Below are 17,441 nucleotides of genomic sequence, written 5' to 3'. Positions count from 1 at the left end.
TCTCGCATCACGTGTCAAGAGAGTCCAGGGTCACGTGAGGCCCAAGTGGCGGCGGAGCTACGGCGAGTGAGAGAAGTGGAAGCCGGAAGGGGCGCGAGTGAAGCAAAGGGGAGAAGAAGATCCTCGGGGCTAGGGGTGCGCGTGCGCCCGCTCTTCTCCCCCAACCCACCCCTTCGGCCCTGCCGGCCTCCCTCGCGGGGGAGTGACAGCTGGGCCCGGTCCGTAGCTCGCTGTCCGAGGAGCCCGCGCCGTACCCTCGCGCGTGGCGCCAGCCGCCCCTCCCCCTCGTCCCGTCCGTCCCGTCGCGTCCCGTCCCCTCGGGTGCCGTCGCCTGGGTGCCGATGCAAGTCGGCAGTAGCGAGGACATTTTCTGACTCCTGGTCCCTTGTCCCGGCTGCCCTTCCCATCCCGTCGCGGGGCCGGCTGCTATTCCGGCCCCAGGATGCAGAATGTGATAAACACAGTGAAGGGAAAGGCACTGGAAGTGGCCGAGTACCTGACCCCTGTCCTTAAGGTAAGCCGGGCCGGGCTTGCCACGGGCTGTCAGACACGCGCTCAACTCTGCAGGGAACGAGGACCAGGCTCTGGGAGAGTCACCTTGTTCTCCGGTCGGAAAAGGCGTGGGAAGGTGGGACAGAGGAAAAGGTGCAGCCCCCAGCCGTGGTCTAGGGCTTTGCAGGCGCCTCGGGTAAACTTGAAACGGTGCTCTTTGCGTACTCGTGTCGCCCTTCGCCCGTCAGAGCTCAGCGCGTGTTGGATGGTGGTCCGCAGCGAAGTAGATATGAGAACGTTAAATTCTAATATCGGTAGTCTTGAACTTTTTGCTTATCTTTAAAAAATGAAATCGACGTTTGGTAGTAAAATGAATGTCCTTTTTCTTCTTTAAAATATCCTAAGTCTTTTATAATTAGGAATTTGAAATAGTAAGTGGTGATGGAGATCCCAACTTGTTAGATTTCAGAGGAAAAAGGTGAAATTTGCAACATTTTCAGTACCATTGAACCCAGCTAATAACTTTCCCGAGTTTTTAAAATAGCTGAAACTAGTTGTTAATCTTGGACTTCAGTGATAAGGACCAGCTTGACCCTCCTAGGTACGTAATTGTTTTTACATTGGCAATACAGCATTTTAAAGTAAAAAATCGTGACACATTAGCTATTACAGGAGTAACTGAAGGGTTTTTTTATTTTCAAAGATAAATTTCTAGAAGTGTATTTTCCAGAAGCGTATTTAAGTTTTTATGTAATTCTTTTAGAGTAAGGTCTTTTTTGTTGTTGTTGCAACTTTTTTTCCCTTCTGAAGAGCCTGCAGTGATAGTAAATGAATAGCGAGTTTTTGTTTAGTGTTTTTTGTTTGTTTGTTTGTTTGTTTTTTAAGCTTTCAACCAAAATTTTACAAATCTCAGTGTGGGAACGAAATATCTTTGGAAATGGTTGGTTCTCTTCATTCAGGAAGCTATTTGGGCACGCTGAGAATAGTGGACAGTTACTTTCCTCCTTTTCCATGACAAAGGGAAATGTTAGTTCTGTACTGTTTTTATATTTATTTCTGAGACTGATTTTAAAATAACTTGTTAGACCAAGTTTTTTAAAAAAGGAAAGTTCTTAAAAGAAAATTTCAACCTGTGCTATACTTACATTTGTTTACTGTGAAACCCATCTTAATTAAGATTATTCATTCAACTTGAAATTGAAAATCATTTTGAGAGTTGAATCAAATGATTCTTTTCCATATAATATCATCTTTTCAGAAAACTGTCTATGAAGATATACAGCATATAAATAATACATGATTATTACAACTTTTTAGTTTCAGGGAAGAGGAGAAGAGAAAAAGACCTCCCAAATTAAATATAAAGCTGTTATTTTGTTGGCCAGTTGTACTTTTATTGAACTTATAACATAGAATTGTGTTTTGGGAAATCACTTCACTTGTTCACCAACTGACGAAGTGTTAGCTTGTCAGTATGTATTTTTAGTAATAAGGGAAGCAGAATTAATGGCCTTCTCCTTGCCCCTCCCTGTGCAAACTGTTGGTCAACAGAGAATACGTACAGTTTCCTTCCAGACATGGAAAGGCAAGGAGGAAAAAAAAACTAAATCCCTGGGAAAGAAAAAATGACGTCTCCCAGCAATCACAGATTAAGAAAAATCATGGTTTGGAAAACGTAGGTACAGTAAAAGCCAATGTTTTGAAGCCTTTACCGTATTGGTGGAGGCCCCTATCTACAATCGTATACTCTATCCCTTGCTCACTTTTGCTTAAGCCAGTCTGACCTATTTGTTATCCATGAAACACTCTCTTGCCTCTGGTTTTTGCATTTGCCCTTCCTTGTGCCTGAAATGCTCTTTACCCAGACAGCCTCGTGGCTGGTTCCTTTCCTAAGGTCTCTGCTCAGTAGTCATCTGTCAGTGAAATCTTTGTTCACTGACCATCCTACTTTATATAGTCATCTCTCCCGCTCCACCCCTGACCAGACCAGTTTCCTCCCTGCCTCATTTTTCTTCGTGCTATTCATTACCATTTGGCTTTTCTCCCTTCACTAGAGTTTAAAGTTCTTACAAGGACAAAGATGAATTTGCTCTATTTTGTTTACTCCTATGTCCCCATTAACTCAAATAGTGCCTGGTACATAGTTGTTTGGTCAATATTTGTTGAATGAATAATGTTCATAAATGAATCTTTGCATTTCTTCAGACTCTACCACAAAATCTTACATAAAACTTAGAAAAATTTGGTAAGTAACATTTTTGCTTTAGTGAAAAGAATATTGTGTTAATATCTTGGTGGGGATGAGAATAATGGTAAAGTATTAAATGATTTATGACTTCTAGGTCAGTTTTCTCCATTAGACATGTATACCTCTTGAGGTTAGATACCAGTGATATATTCTTTTTTTGGTATGGTCTCCATTACCTAGGAGGGTGTCAGGCAAATAGTTGCCCACAAATACTTTTAAATTGAAAGTGAAAGTAGTTATAAGTGATAATGTTATTCTTTTTGATCTCTTTAGGAATCAAAGTTTAAGGAAACAGGTGTTATCACCCCAGAAGAGGTGAGTGTTGAAGATATTCCGAAGCTTATATATTTTACAATTATATTAAAATGGGTGGCTTTTTTTTTGCTATATAAGAAAAAAAAATTACAATTGAGTAAAAGGAGATTCTGTTGACCATGTTAGCAGTTTTATAGGGATTTCTACTTCCCATAGAATAGAATGTGTAACTTCCCTCTAGATTTGCCACTTCCCATATTTCTCTAGTTCCTCTATGTAGAAGTGAGGGTGGGAGAGGGAACGGAAAAGGTCCCTATGGTCACTTATCCTTCAATCATATTTGTGTTATATCGAGCAAGTGGACTGACTCTGAGGTCTTGCTCTTGTCTAACCAAAAATAAGGTTTCATGGCTTTCCATTTGGAAACTTTGGTTCACTGCTTGGATATTAAGTTTTTTCTCAGTATTTAGCTTAATTTTTTTGCCTCTACATATTTAACATGGATTTTTTTCTCACAGTTCTTTCACTTTTTGTCCCAACAGGGTAATATTAAATGTGATTAATGCTGAAACTAATGGCTGTTATAGGCCTGTTGAGTTTTATTGAACTTTTAACGTAGAATTATGTTTTAAGGAGTGATTTTACTTGCTCACCAAATCTATGTAATTAAAGTGTTCTCTTTAGGTAGTTATTTTGTCGTCATCAGAGAAATGAGTACTGGACTAAGAATTCTTTTAGACTCCAGTTTTATGAATAGTTATGGTTGCATCAGACTTTTTTTTAATATTAATAAATGGCAAAGAATTTAAACTTCACCCTTTAACTCTTTTTAAAAGTACTACTCATTGACAGTAGAAATTTATGCATTGTTTTGAAAGAAACTTTTTAAAATGACTTGTTGTATGATATGGCTGTTGCTGTAAATTCAAAGACCTCAAGCCAGAGAATTAACTGACTGTTCAGTTTTCGATTGTGATGGAATTGCTTCAATGCCAAATCCTTGTGAGTTCTAAGAAAGGTGTGCTAAACGGATCTTTTTATCTGAAATTGTTTTTGTGCTCTGAACACTGTGGCTCAGTTGGTTGGGCATTATCCCACAAAGCTAAAGGTTGCTGTCTTGATTCCCAGGCAGGGCACATGCCTGGATTTTGGGTTCGAGCACCGGTCAGGGTGCATGTGAGAGGCAACTGATAAATGTTTAGTTCACACACCGATGTTTTTCTCCCTCTTTTTCTACCTCTCTTCTCTCTCTCTAAAAATAAATAAAATCTTTAAAAATAAAATAAAATTGTTTTTATTTTTAGTGAAGACACATTGTGGTATGGAAAGAACCTAGGAGATCTGCCTTCTAGACCCATTTCTCTAATTTCTCCTACTCTGACTTGGGCAAATCAATGAAGCTAACTAGGCACAGGCCTCATGCTTCTTCATTTGTAAAATGAGGGATTTTGGCTAGATGTTCTCTGAAAGACCCATTCTTCCTTAGGCATCATGAGTTGAATACCTTCAATGCCAAATAAAACGTAAGTTTCGATCTAAGAATCTTAATGTTCTTATCGAACAAAGGTGTAATATAGACATGGCTCTTGAAACTAAGTCAGGAGCAGAGATGAAAGTATGCTGTTCTTTTGGGACTCTTGGGTTTAATCTCCTGTATGTGAAGATGACTAATTAGTAAATAGATGGAGTAAGAGATCCATATCTGTAGTCATTGGATAGAATTAAGCTATGTTAAAAGAGTTACTAATCAGAGATTGAATACTGTTACACTTCATTGTATCATGAAGTAGGTAATAAATTTTCCCCTTTTAAAAAAAAAATGGAACGGATAGCTATTTCAGCTGGGTCCCAACCACATAATGCTGGATTGGTATAGAGCAAGGGTCCCCAACCCTCCGGGCCACGGGCCACAGACTGCTACTGGTCTCTGACCTATTAGGAACTGGGCCACACAGCAGGAGGTGAACAGCCACTTGTGAGCAAAGAAGCGTCATCTGTATTTATAGCTGTTCCCCTCACTGACATTACTGCCTAAGCTCCCCTCCTGTCAGATTAGCGGTGGCATTAGATTCTCATAGGAGCACGAACCCTATGTGAACTATGCGTATGAGGGATCTAGGTTGCATGCTCCTTAAGAGAATCTCAAGCCTAATGATCTGAGGTGGAACTGAGGTGGTGATGCTAGCGCTGGGGAGCGGCGGCAAATGCAGATCATCATTAGCAGAGAGGTTTGACTGCACAGAGACCATAATAAATCAGTTGCTTGCAGACACATATCAAAACCCTATTAGTGCCCTGGCTGCTGTGGCTCAGTGGATTGAGCGTCGGCCTGCGAGCCAAGTGTCGCTGGTTCGATTCCCAGTCAGGGCACATGACTAGGTTGCACATCAGGTCCCTAGTTGGGGGTGCAAGTGAGGGGCAACCACACAGTGATGTTTCTCTCCCTTTCTCCTTTCCCCTCTCTCTAAAAATAAATAAACAAACAAATAATTTAAAAAAAAAAAAAAAACCCTATCAGTGAGTGGCAAGTGACAATTAGGCTGCAGATGGTACAGGCTATAAAGCCACCCCCACCCTACCTCTATCTGTGGAAAATTTGTCTTCTATAAAATCAGTCCCTGGTGCCAAAAAGTTTGGGACCGCTGATACAGAACACAATGGCAGGATTGAGTTTGATTAGAATCAGTTGAGAGGAGGAAAATGAGAAGACATAATTTGCTTTAGATCAGTGGTTCTCAGCCTTCCTAATGCCGCGACCCTTTATTACAGTTCCTCACGTTGTGGTGACCCCCCGGCCATAAAATTATTTTTGTTGCTACTTCATAACTGTAATTTTGCTACTGTTATGAATCATAATGTAAATATCTGATATGCAGGATGTATTTTCATTGTTACAAATTAAACATAATTAAAGCATAGTGATTAATCACAAAAACAATATGTAACTATATATGTGTTTTCCGATGGTCTTAGGCGACCCCTGTGAAAGGGTCATTCGACCCCCAAAGGGGTCGCGACCAACAGGTTGAGAACCGCTGCTTTAGATGAATGCTATACTGAGTTTTTTTGTTTTCTCTTAACTTTTTCTAGGCTTCTGGCTGTCAGCCTTCAAATATCTTTGTATGTGTGTGTGTGTGTGTGTGTGTGTGCACTGAGAAGTGTGAAAGTCTTGTGTTTAAAAAGGGGGTCAGGCATTATCCAATATGGTATTATCTGACTAAAAATACTTTAATATAAAACATGTGTATGACTTTATTGAATACTAGAAATAGAGGGCAGCTTCAGAAATAAAGTTGCTCACCAAAATGTTAATATTGATTCTATCTTGTTGGAGTTATTCATTATTATATAATATTTAATTACTAAGAGAAAGCTGCAAAAATTTTTAAATTTAGAAATTTGAGTTTTTGTCTTACATTTCATTTTACTTGGACATGTGAAGCATGTTGTAATGGCCATTGCTAATGAGCAAATGCACATATGTATGAATTATCAGTACAATTTTATGTTCTTTTATAGTTTTTTTTACCTCCTATTATTTTTATTTATTTTTAATAGTTGCCACCAGAGGTACCATGGAGTAAAATATTACTCTTGTGACATCAAGACACTATCATTAAAAAAAGTTTCTTAAATTTTTAGTTCTTTATTTTGCTTTCATGTTGTTAAATTAATACTCTTTGTTGGTGATAAATTAGTTCCTGGTAGCCATAGAGTTAAATGTAGCATCTGGTCACAATTACCCAAAATACTTAAAACCTGGGAGTGAGAGTATTGTTTTCATTTGGATTTTTGTCTTTACCTGACCAGTTTAAATAATAATAAAGATTCTTGAAATAAAAGAACAGAAACATTTGCTGTTGGGAATACGCTGCTAAATATTGCTAATGTGTCTCTTTGAAAAGTTACTCTCAGAATTCTTATTTTATGGAGCATTACTCTCTCATTAAAATAGGGTATTATATGTAGATGGACTTTTCTCAGAAAGACATTAGAAAATTAAACACATGGTAATTTCTTGTTGTGTAATAAACCGATGAACAACACATGATTTTAAGTTAGAGCTGTTGTGAAATAATAATTGGGAAAGTATGTGTGCATATTGCTTGAGATGAGACACTGAAGTTATGCTTAATAGACTTTCATTTTTTTGCTTTCAAGAATAGGCAGAATTTCTGTCTTGGAGTAAGATCAATTCATGTTCATGTGTAATGGAAGTTCTCAAAAGGTTAAACTATTCCTGAATCTATTTTTTATTTTGGGGGGAAAAAACTCAATAAATAAAAATTTGTATAATGTTCAGTCTGTCCAGGAAGTCCAAGGTTTGTTAGAAGATTCAGTGTATTTTTTTTTTAAATCCTCAACTGAGGATATGTTTATTGATTTTTAGAGAGAGAGAGGAAGGGAGTAAGGGGGAGAGAGGGGAACATTGATGTGAGAGAGAAACATCAATTGGTTGCCTCTCATGTGCCCAACCAGAGATCAAACCTGCAACCTAGGTATGTGTTAGTGACTGCGAATCGAACCCACAACCTTTCAGTATATGGAATGGTGCTCCAATCAACTCAGCCACCTGGCCAGGGCAAGGATTCTATTTCTTAATTGTCTTGGTGTTTTCCAAGTCAATCCAAAAGCTTCTGTTTTCTTCATTGCTTGGCTATACATTTCTCATTCTTGTTAATATTTCTTTAAGAGTGTGAAAAGCTTTCAAAATTGGCTGTTACCTAAATTTAAAAAAAGAAAGAGAGGAAGAAATGTAATGTAATAAACTATTCTTACATCAGACATGTATCTTTTTAGTAATTTTTTCCAAAGTTCTTCATTGATTTTTCAGCCACTAGTAAGACTCTCTCTACATTTTATTTATTGGTAAGGTGATTTTTGGCATCTTAAATCCTGTAATGTCAACTTCATACATTTCATGATATATATATATACTTTTGACATTTAATCCATTGATGAAAATTGAATTAAAAAATAGTATTTAATGTTTTATTTCTTCTAAAATTAGTTTAAACTTTTATGGATGTTAAAAAGTTTGCAGTTTTAATAATAAAAAAAATCTTCAGGCTTGGTAGAGAAGATTTGGTGCTGTTTGCATTTGAACTGATTATTCGGTATCAGCGTACACAAGATGATCACTTCTGGTATTTTGCTACCTTATATTCAGTAATGTTCAATTTTTCTTTTTTCCTTTTCGTATCCCTTCTAAATCCTTAATAGTTTGTGGCAGCTGGAGATCACTTAGTTCACCACTGTCCAACATGGCAATGGTAAGTAATCTTAGGTGAAGAATAGAAAATTAGTAAAAGGTATGACTTCATAATTATGGCAGTTTGAAATTTAGGTTAGGATATGAAAATTAGAGCGACTAGTCTAATCCTCTTTAGATTTTTCTATTAAACAGTTCCCTTGTGATACTCTAAAATAAAAAGCAAAATTGGGTGTTACATCTGTTTTGTTTTTTGCTTGTTGGTACAAAAGATGGGCATTTTTGAGATAAATGCTTTCGCTCTTTTTACTAGTATTCCCTTTTCTTTATAGTGTCTTTTAAAAATAACATTTAAGAGATTATAAATTTAATCAGCTCTCATTTTTCAAAGTAACAGCTATTTAGTGAATATATTTATAATGTTAAGTAATGCAGAGATTTTGCAGAGTCCTATGTTCTTTAACTGTAAAACCTTTTATTAAAATTCAAAAATATGCTCTCTTTTTAGGAATTAGCTCAAAAGTTTAAAAGTTTCATGATACCAGTTAAGGTGTTCATTGGAAATCTGCCAGTAATAGACTTTAAAGTGTTTTATTAAATTTTCTTTTATGTATAAAAGTAATTTAAACAGCTAACCTGTTCTCATAACATATATTTAAAATATTCTGAATAATAAAAGAACGTTATTTAAAAAATGCATTTTCGTTACTTCTAAGTACTTACGGTAAAACAACCAGGCAGTTGCTGACAAAGTGATCTCAGTACTGGCAGAACTTTTTAAATTGTTCTAGAATTGTTTGGAATTATCATCTTGTTTGGATATAGGTTGTTCATCTTGTTATATCCTTTTTCCGCCCCACAATGACAGTTTTTCAATCATAGTTGAAAGGCACAATTTTGATTTGGGAGAAGGGGTTTCTAGAATTAACCAGGTTCTAATTGATGTTTTACTTAATATCTAAAGAGCTTAAGGAATTAAAATATTTTAAACCAGAGCTGCAACTCTCATCTGTGGCCATTTCTCCTTAATTTTTATATTTAATATATATGCAAAACAGTTGTTACTGCTTATTATCAATTGCTCTTTATCTTTTAGAGCATTATTTCTTATGTATCAAGGCCAAAATGTCAGATTTATTTTTATGTCCTTGTCTTTCCTACATGTATTTTCGTTCCATATTTAAACCTGAATTAATATCATACAAACTGTCTGATTTAGTTAGAGTGGTTGACTTTTTTTTTCTCCCATCTGCATTAAGTTAAAACTATTTAGCTAGATCTGGTACATATTTCATATATATTTTAAGTCAAATAGGTATATAAAATTTTAAATAATATTTATTTTGTAAACAACTAATTTAGGATTTTCTTCAATATGATACACATTTTTTTAAAAAATATTTCTTTGTGTAGTCCTTAACTATCTAATTCAGACATACGATATATGGTATTGTTATAGGGATTATATATATGGACAGGATCTTTTAGCAGTTGGTAGTTTATGGTTCTACTTTATGAATTGTGATGGTTGAAATAACTTTATTGTAACTTAGAACTCAGTTATACTTTACTCCAGTGTCCTCACTTCAGGCTGAACCCCTGAGATCAAAGGAACAAATTCAGTTTAAATCAGTGCTTGAAACAGAATATTTCCATGTTATACTTTCGTGTCTACAGGTGCCATCAGGACCTTGTATCTTCTTCCCTCAGAACTTCAGGCATTGCCATGACATGGTTGAATTTGGCATTTGGGAAAGGTCCAAGGACACCTAGAGGGCTACCCAGCTTTACTTTGTTCTCAAATAGAGGATTTGAACTTTAGACTGAACTTTGAGGAGGCAGCAGGACTCCAAATTTATGCTTATGTGTTTGAGACAGACAGACATATTCCTCCCAAGCACTGGCCAATTCCAGTAGGTGACCCACAGAAGATTCTTTGAGCAAATTATTAATGAGATATTCCAGAATAGCACTGAAAAATCACAAGAGACTCACAGAGGGAGTAGTGTTTAGAAGCAAGAGCCCTGGACTCATTCGACATAATCCTGGCTCTTCCACCTTCTGGCTTTCTGACTGTGGCCTATCTTCTTTAAGCTCTCATTTAGTTACCTATAAAAAGGGAATATTAATGTTACTCACCTCTTAGGGTTCTGAAGATTAAATAAAAGTAATACATGTTAGAGTTCTAAATCCTGTACTTAAAAAGCACTCACTAATTTTTTTGTTTGTTTTCAATTCTCAACATTACCATCTTGTGATTCAAAGCATCTTTTTTTATATTTTAGTTTCAATTTTAGTAGAGTGGTAGGAACAGGGATCTTGCTAACACCTACTTTGTTATGTAATGTCATGCAGCTATTTTTCAGCCTCTTCTTGGTCTCAAGATGAGCAGCAGTATTTTAGGATTAAAAATCTAAGTGAGATTATACTCACTAAAGCACAGCATTTCTTTTTGTTTAAAGCCAAATGTAACAGTCATTCTATATTATTCCATATTTTTTGTTTAATAATTAATCCAAATTCTCTTAGGTCTGTCTGCATCTCTTAGTATATTTCACTTATAATACTGCTTTGTTCTTTGATGCCCTGACATATATCACTTAATGGCATCCTCCTGAACCAGTCCTAAAACAGTTTTCTCAGGGTTGTGGATTGTGCAATTTTGAGATTTAAATGGGGTATCTCTGTTCTGTCTTTGCCTTAAAAATATTTTTTGTTTTTTGTTTTTTGTTTTTTTTTGTATTTTGGTACTTTTCACTCTTTAAAGGGCTACAGGGGAAGAATTGAAAGTGAAGGCATACCTTCCAACAGGCAAACAATTTTTGGTCACCAAAAATGGTAAGAATTATGTTGCATATACTAGTAAATTTTGCACAGTTACATATTTTCTTTAAAAAATAAAAAATCTTTAACACTTACTGATCTTAATTAGTGTTTAAAGCTGTACTTATAGCTGCGTTCAAACAAATTTTGAAATTTAATGAAGCTGTAGGTTTTCTATTGCTAACGTATTTTCTTCCATTTCTTGATATTCATCTCCTTTCTTTTTGTTACTTCTTTTTGCCAGAAATGTCTCGTTTTAAGATATATTGGAAAAGGACCTCTAAGCAGAGCTGGACGTCTTCTAAATGGATTTTTTAAAGTTGACTTAATAGTTTTTTTAGCTATTTGATTTTCATCTTCTTTAGATTTAAATTTTTCATGGGAAATGAAATTGACACTGACTTTGACATCTAAAAGCTCAAAGCTAAAGATTTTATTATCCATATGTCATTGAAAAATTGTCCATAGGTTAAAAAGAATGTTTTTGAAACAGAACATTTTATTTATGAAGTTAATTTGAAAACAGCACAAAAAAAGTCATAGTCCCTATCTAATGACGTAACAATACGTGATTTCCATTATAGGAAAAGGAACATATATACAAAACAAAACATCAGTTTCTCTTCTTTTTTTTTTTTTTGTTAGGATTAATAATTTATATCCTGCTTGTTTAAAAAAAATAATCAGGGTAGTCATAGCAATTTATTGACCATATATCATAATTTTTTACTTTATAATTTTTCAATTTTAGGCGTATATAAGTAATAATACCTGTTAACTTGTTCTATGAAAAACTTGATACTAATATTGTATAACAGAGTGTAATTTAGCAGTGAATTTTACACTGGTTTATCCATCATGAATAGCTAGAGGTCACCTCTGCCACCTCTGAGATGACAGGTGGTGCCTCTATGTTCTGATAGTAAAGCTCTTAGAATAAGGTTATATTCATTAGCCTGAAGTTGAACAATTATCATTTCTAGTTTCAGCTTGCAGTTTTCAGAGACCAACAGGGTGAAGAATTTATAGGACACTCCCAGTAGAGCCTTTTTGCTTGTCTTCTAAAAATAAGCTATTTAGGGAACGATAAATGTGGTCAAATAATTATGTGTCTGTGGACTGAATGTAACTCTTTAATTAATCATTTTTATTAGAAGTGAACTATAATATTCACTTAAAATTTTGGTGGTAAAATATATTTTATGATACACATTTTCTCTTTTTAAAAATGGATTTATAGGAAGCAGATTATGTGTTTCTAACTGTATTTGCCATTTTTAAAAATAGTGCCATGCTACAAGCGGTGCAAACAGATGGAATATTCAGATGAGTTGGAAGCTATCATTGAAGAAGATGATGGTGATGGAGGATGGGTAGACACTTATCATAATACAGGTAAGAGGTGAATAGAATGGCATATGTTTGGTTTAAATTGTTTTTAACTATTTTTTAATCTTTTATAACAGTTTTGCTTTAAAACAAAACAAAAAAGAGCATAAATAAGGCACAGCAACTTTTACCAGAAAAGAAGTACCAGGACAAATTGGAAAAAAATGCGCTTGGAATATACCATATTACTATAGTACTGCTTCTTTAGTCGCAACTTGAAAATATGCATATCATTTTCTTTATGTCTAAAGAAAGGAAGAAAGCCAGTTAGAAATACTGAGTGTGCGTACTACTTTGCTTTGAATCCCTTGTTTACACGTCATTCAGTTGTCGGTGATGAGCTTAGGATAGGAACCGTGCTCTACTCATAATCACTTTACTCAAAGACCTGGCATTTAAAATTATTTAATAATTATTTCTTGAATGAGTACTAAGAGGTTTCTAAGGAGCATGAAGGTAGAGATTCATTGTTGAATCCTCAGTATCTGCATAGTATCTGATATAGAAGTTGTTCGACCAATTTTTGTTAACGGATTTAACTAAATTTAAGCCATTCATAAGGGTATATTTGCATAAATTGTTTGGAACTCTGAATATGATTTTTTTAATTCCAAGTCCTAAAAACCTATTTTACCACTCTATTTTATATTAACTATGTAAATGCATATTATTATGTGCTGCTATAGTTAACTACCATTTATGACTTAGTTTTAATGAATAAGTATGTTTTAAGTTTAAATCTAGGGTAATAAAAATAAGTTTTCTCCCTCTAAGCCCTAGAGAGTAGGAGGTACATCAAGAGTAATGGTACAAATGGGTTTTTCAGCTTTAGCACTATTAACATTTTGGGCTGGGTAATTCTTTGTTCTAGCATTTTCTGTACAGTAGAGAATGTTTAGCAGTATCTCTGAGCTTTATCCACTAGATGTCAGTAACATTGCGCCAGTTGTGACAACCAAAAATGCCTTCAGGCATTGCCAAATATTCCACGAGGGGCAAAATCTCTGCCCTTAATTGAGACCTACTGCAATACACAGAGGCTAAGTAATTTGCTTAGGAAGAAGTACCTTGTTATGTCAGTTCTCCTCGACTCTTGACAAGGGACACTGACTGCTGTCTGTTTATTTATGGTGATAATAGGTGCAGATTCAGGACTTGGGCTCCTTGATTGGAAACTCACTTGTTTCTTAATGATTTGAGCGTTGTTATGTCAAGGCCTAAAGAAAAGAGCAGCTTGAACAACTTTTTAAACTAATTTCAAAAATCATCCTCTTTTTCCCCCACTTTTTAAATTTCCCATAACTTCCAAAATCATTCAGCTATTCTGCTTTAGTTTTCCCAAGTCTGGAACTTTGGGCAGCACATCTATAGGAAATTGTCTTTGAATGACTAGAGCATTGATTATTGCACTAGGTTTCTGATGGAAAGTAAATGAGTTACTCTGTTTTCTAGTTATATTTTATCCTGTAATTACTATCCCAAAATTCAGGTACATATTTACAGAAACATTCATTACACAGTTAAGTATGCATATGATTGGATTGACAAAAATTTTATTACAGAAAATTGACAACTAAAAAAAATGGTTGCCTTGCTAATGAGGACAAGTAACATTTTCATATATGGAAAACAACTTAGTGTTCTACTGCAGTTAATTTGATACACATAATAAATTATAACTACTGTTTATGAGAGATAATCTTAGAATTTCAGGATTAAATTATATCCTGATTCAATTAAAACAGTGTTTCTACTGACTCACAAGTTTAGGTGTCTGGTTCCTTGTCATCTCAGGTTTTTGTTTTTTTTTTTCTCTCTTTGTCTCTGCCTCACTTCTTTCAGGTTCTTTTGATCTCTCTTAGCCCTTGTATTAGTCATGCTTCTCCAGAGAAACAGAATTGACAGAATATGGATATAGTGATAATAGATTATAGATAGAGGTATAGATAGATAGATTTATTTTCAGGAATTGGCTTATGTGATTGTGGGATCTTGGCAAGCCTCAAGTTTGTAGTGCAGGCTTGCCAGCAGGCTGAAGCCCCAGGTAAGGGCTGATGGCTGCAGCTCTCATCTAAAGGCAGTTTGGAGGCAGAATTGCTTCTTTCTGAGAACCTCAAGTCTTCTTCTCTTAAGGCCTTTATTGGATGAAGCCCACCCACTTTATGGAGAGTGATCTGTGCATCTAAAAAATACCTGTTCAACTTCCGGCCAAGATGGAGGCTTAGACGGACACGCTCGGTCTCCCTCTACAACTAGAGAGGAATACAACTACTTCAAAACAAAAGATAGCTAGAAATTCCAGAAAATAAAACTATACGGAAGCCCAACGTATGAAATTATAAACCAGCGGCGCCCTTTGGGCAGGTAGGAAGAGCGAAAGGGGGCGGTGCTGTTTGCGGTCGCACCAGGGACAGCGGCAGGGAGAACAATCCCGGCTGCAGTCGAACCCCCAGCAGCTTGCAAACCCAATGCTGGGAAAAGCAGCCACCACATCGCCTTGAACAGTGAGGCCCAGGAGGGCTGGAGGACGGATCCCGGTCTCCTAGCGGAATAACTGTGTGAATCCATCTTGGACCCCCGCCCCCACAGAAAGTGCCACAGGGCTGCGAAATAGGTCGCGGACAGGCACCGGGCGCAGGATTGTGACGACAGGGCCACAGAGCGGCGAAAAAGGTTGCAGGTCGCCGCCGGTTGCTGGGTTGTGACGAGTACACAGGCACTGCCCCCTATAGCCGGCCCAAGAAAACAAAACGCATTTGTCAAAATGAGGCACACAACTATAGAAATCCCGGTGGCGCAGCTCACCAGGCAACAGATGAAGAATCTGACAGATGAACAAATAAGAAACCTGTCAGAGGCTCAGTTCAGGGCCATTGTTATCAGGTGGCTTACAGAATTAACAAAAGATCTGGAAAAAGATGAGAAAGAATCGAAAAACACTCATAATGAAAGGAACAAAACTACATACGAGACAGATGGTGAGGAAATAAAATCCAGAGTTCAAACCAACAAACCTGAACATAGAGAAGAAACAAACAGTCAACCAGTGCAGAGAGAGGAAACGGGAAGCAAGGATGAGAGGATCAGAAACCTCTGGGACAGCTATAAAAGGCCCAACATAAGAATCATTGGTTTGCCAGAAGGCGAAGAGGATGAACTAGAAATTGAAAAATTGAGTGAAAATATAATAAAGCAGAACTTCCCAAACTTGGGGAAGGAAATAGACTTACAGGTCCAGGAAGCACAGAGTTCCAAAACAACTGGACCCAGGGAGAACCACTCCAAGACACATTATAATCAAAATGTCAAAAGTTAAAGAGAGAATCTTAAAAGCAGCAAGAGAGAAGAAAAGAATCATGTACAAAGGGGTCCCAATTAGACTATCAGCTGACTTCTCAAGGGAGACCCTGCAGGCAAGAAGGGACTGGCAAGAAATATTCAAAGTAATGAAAAGCAAAAACCTACAACCATGAATACTCTATCCAGCGAAATTGTCATTCAGAATAGAAGGACAGAGAAAGTGTTTCCAGGACAAAACAAAACTGAAAGAGTTCATTAGATCCAAACCACTGTTATATGAGATGTTAAAGGGACTGGTTTAGGAAAAGGAGGATCAAAACTATGAAATTTAAAATGAAAACTGCATCACAAGAAACAACAGAAGCTAGGGAATTGAAACAAAGGCAAACTAAACAGGCAACGAGAGTGGAAAAAGAACTATAGGTATAGGGAACATATTGGGGGGAGGTCAACAGGGAGGGGGAACGGGGAGAGGGAGGGAGATGATATAGGAATTGGGGATCATGGTAGGAGGGAATGGAATAGACAGGTTGAGAAGAACTATATACACAACTAATGGACATGGTCTAAAAGGGGGGGACAACTGGAGGGAGGGGGGCCACCGGGTAGAGGGGAGCAGAGGGAAGGGAAATTGGGACAAATGTAACATTATAATCAATAAAACACATTAAAAAAAATAAAAATAAATAAAAATAAAAAATACCTGTTCAGCTACATCAGACTGGTGTTTGACCAAATATCTGGAAACAGTAACCTAGCCAAGTTGATATAAAATTAACCATCATAGCCCTTGAAAGTATTATCCTCATTAGAATCATGTGAACTTACTTTTTTTTGCCAGTTGTAGTACAGTTTTTAGGAGAGTCTGGTTTAATGACTATTTAGACAGATTGAAAAGGTTTATTCTCTTTTTTTTCTATGTATTGGAATCAGTGAATTGTTTTATAATACCAATACAATATGTTAAGATTTTGATTTTACTCTTTTGAAGTAATCATACTTATTATATAGTAATTTTTAGAAAAATTACTATGAAGTAAAAGTTTTATGCTATAGTCATGAATTGTGGTATTTTTCATTTGTATTTTGACATATAGAACAGATATATCAAGATTTTAGAAGATTAACAAAAGAGCAAAGCATATTTTGTATGTAGTGTTTTTTTCTTTAGTATTTTTATCCTTCTTGAACTATCTAATTGAGAACACTGACATGTGTTTTGAATTAGAAATACTATTTAGCTGACTTATGCTGCTCTATGTATAATGCCACCTTCATTGAGACAAATAAGTTCTGAGGTAGTTGCTCAGTCAGGCAGTGGTTAGAGCATTGAACCAATAGTCAGAACATGTGGATTTGAATCCCAGTATCTCACTAGACTAAGACTCAAGATAAATAAAGGAGACTTTATTTTTTTTTTTCAGATTTAATGTGTTTTATTGATTAAAATGTTACATTTGTGCCAATTTCCCTTCCCTCTGCTCCCCTCCACCCGGTGGCCCCCCTCCCTCCAGTTGTCCCCCCCTTTTAGATTATGTCCATTAGTTGTGCATACAGTTCCTCCCAACCTCTCTCCGTCTATTCCATTCCCTCCTACCATGATCCCCAATTCCTATATCATCTCCCTCCCTGTCCCCACTCCCCCTCCCTGTTGACCTCCCCCCAATATGCTTCCCGTACCCACAGTTCCTTTTCCACTCTCGTTGCCTGTTTAGTTTGCCT

At 36.5% G+C, this 17,441-nt stretch overlaps 1 protein-coding gene across 1 annotated transcript in view; it reads left to right on the top strand.

Annotated features, from left to right (window-relative positions):
• Window positions 1-17: 17 nt before the first annotated feature.
• Window positions 18-17,441, top strand: part of ATG3 (autophagy related 3) — a 30,647-nt gene continuing 13,223 nt past the window's right edge. Inside the window, exons 1-5 of the mRNA XM_090276576.1 lie at window positions 18-514; window positions 3,014-3,055; window positions 8,219-8,268; window positions 10,975-11,045; window positions 12,318-12,425. Of these exons, the coding sequence (XP_090132702.1) occupies window positions 443-514; window positions 3,014-3,055; window positions 8,219-8,268; window positions 10,975-11,045; window positions 12,318-12,425 (343 nt within the window). The 5' untranslated portion in view covers window positions 18-442. The remainder of the gene's footprint in view (window positions 515-3,013; window positions 3,056-8,218; window positions 8,269-10,974; window positions 11,046-12,317; window positions 12,426-17,441) is intronic.

Source organism: Furipterus horrens, unplaced genomic scaffold (assembly GCF_987537825.1).
Source record: "Furipterus horrens unplaced genomic scaffold, mFurHor1.1.pri manual_scaffold_1, whole genome shotgun sequence".
Classification (NCBI taxonomy): Eukaryota; Metazoa; Chordata; class Mammalia; order Chiroptera; family Furipteridae; genus Furipterus; species Furipterus horrens.
Note: the sequence above shows the minus strand (reverse complement) of the source record. Positions and strands in the feature narration are given on the sequence as shown.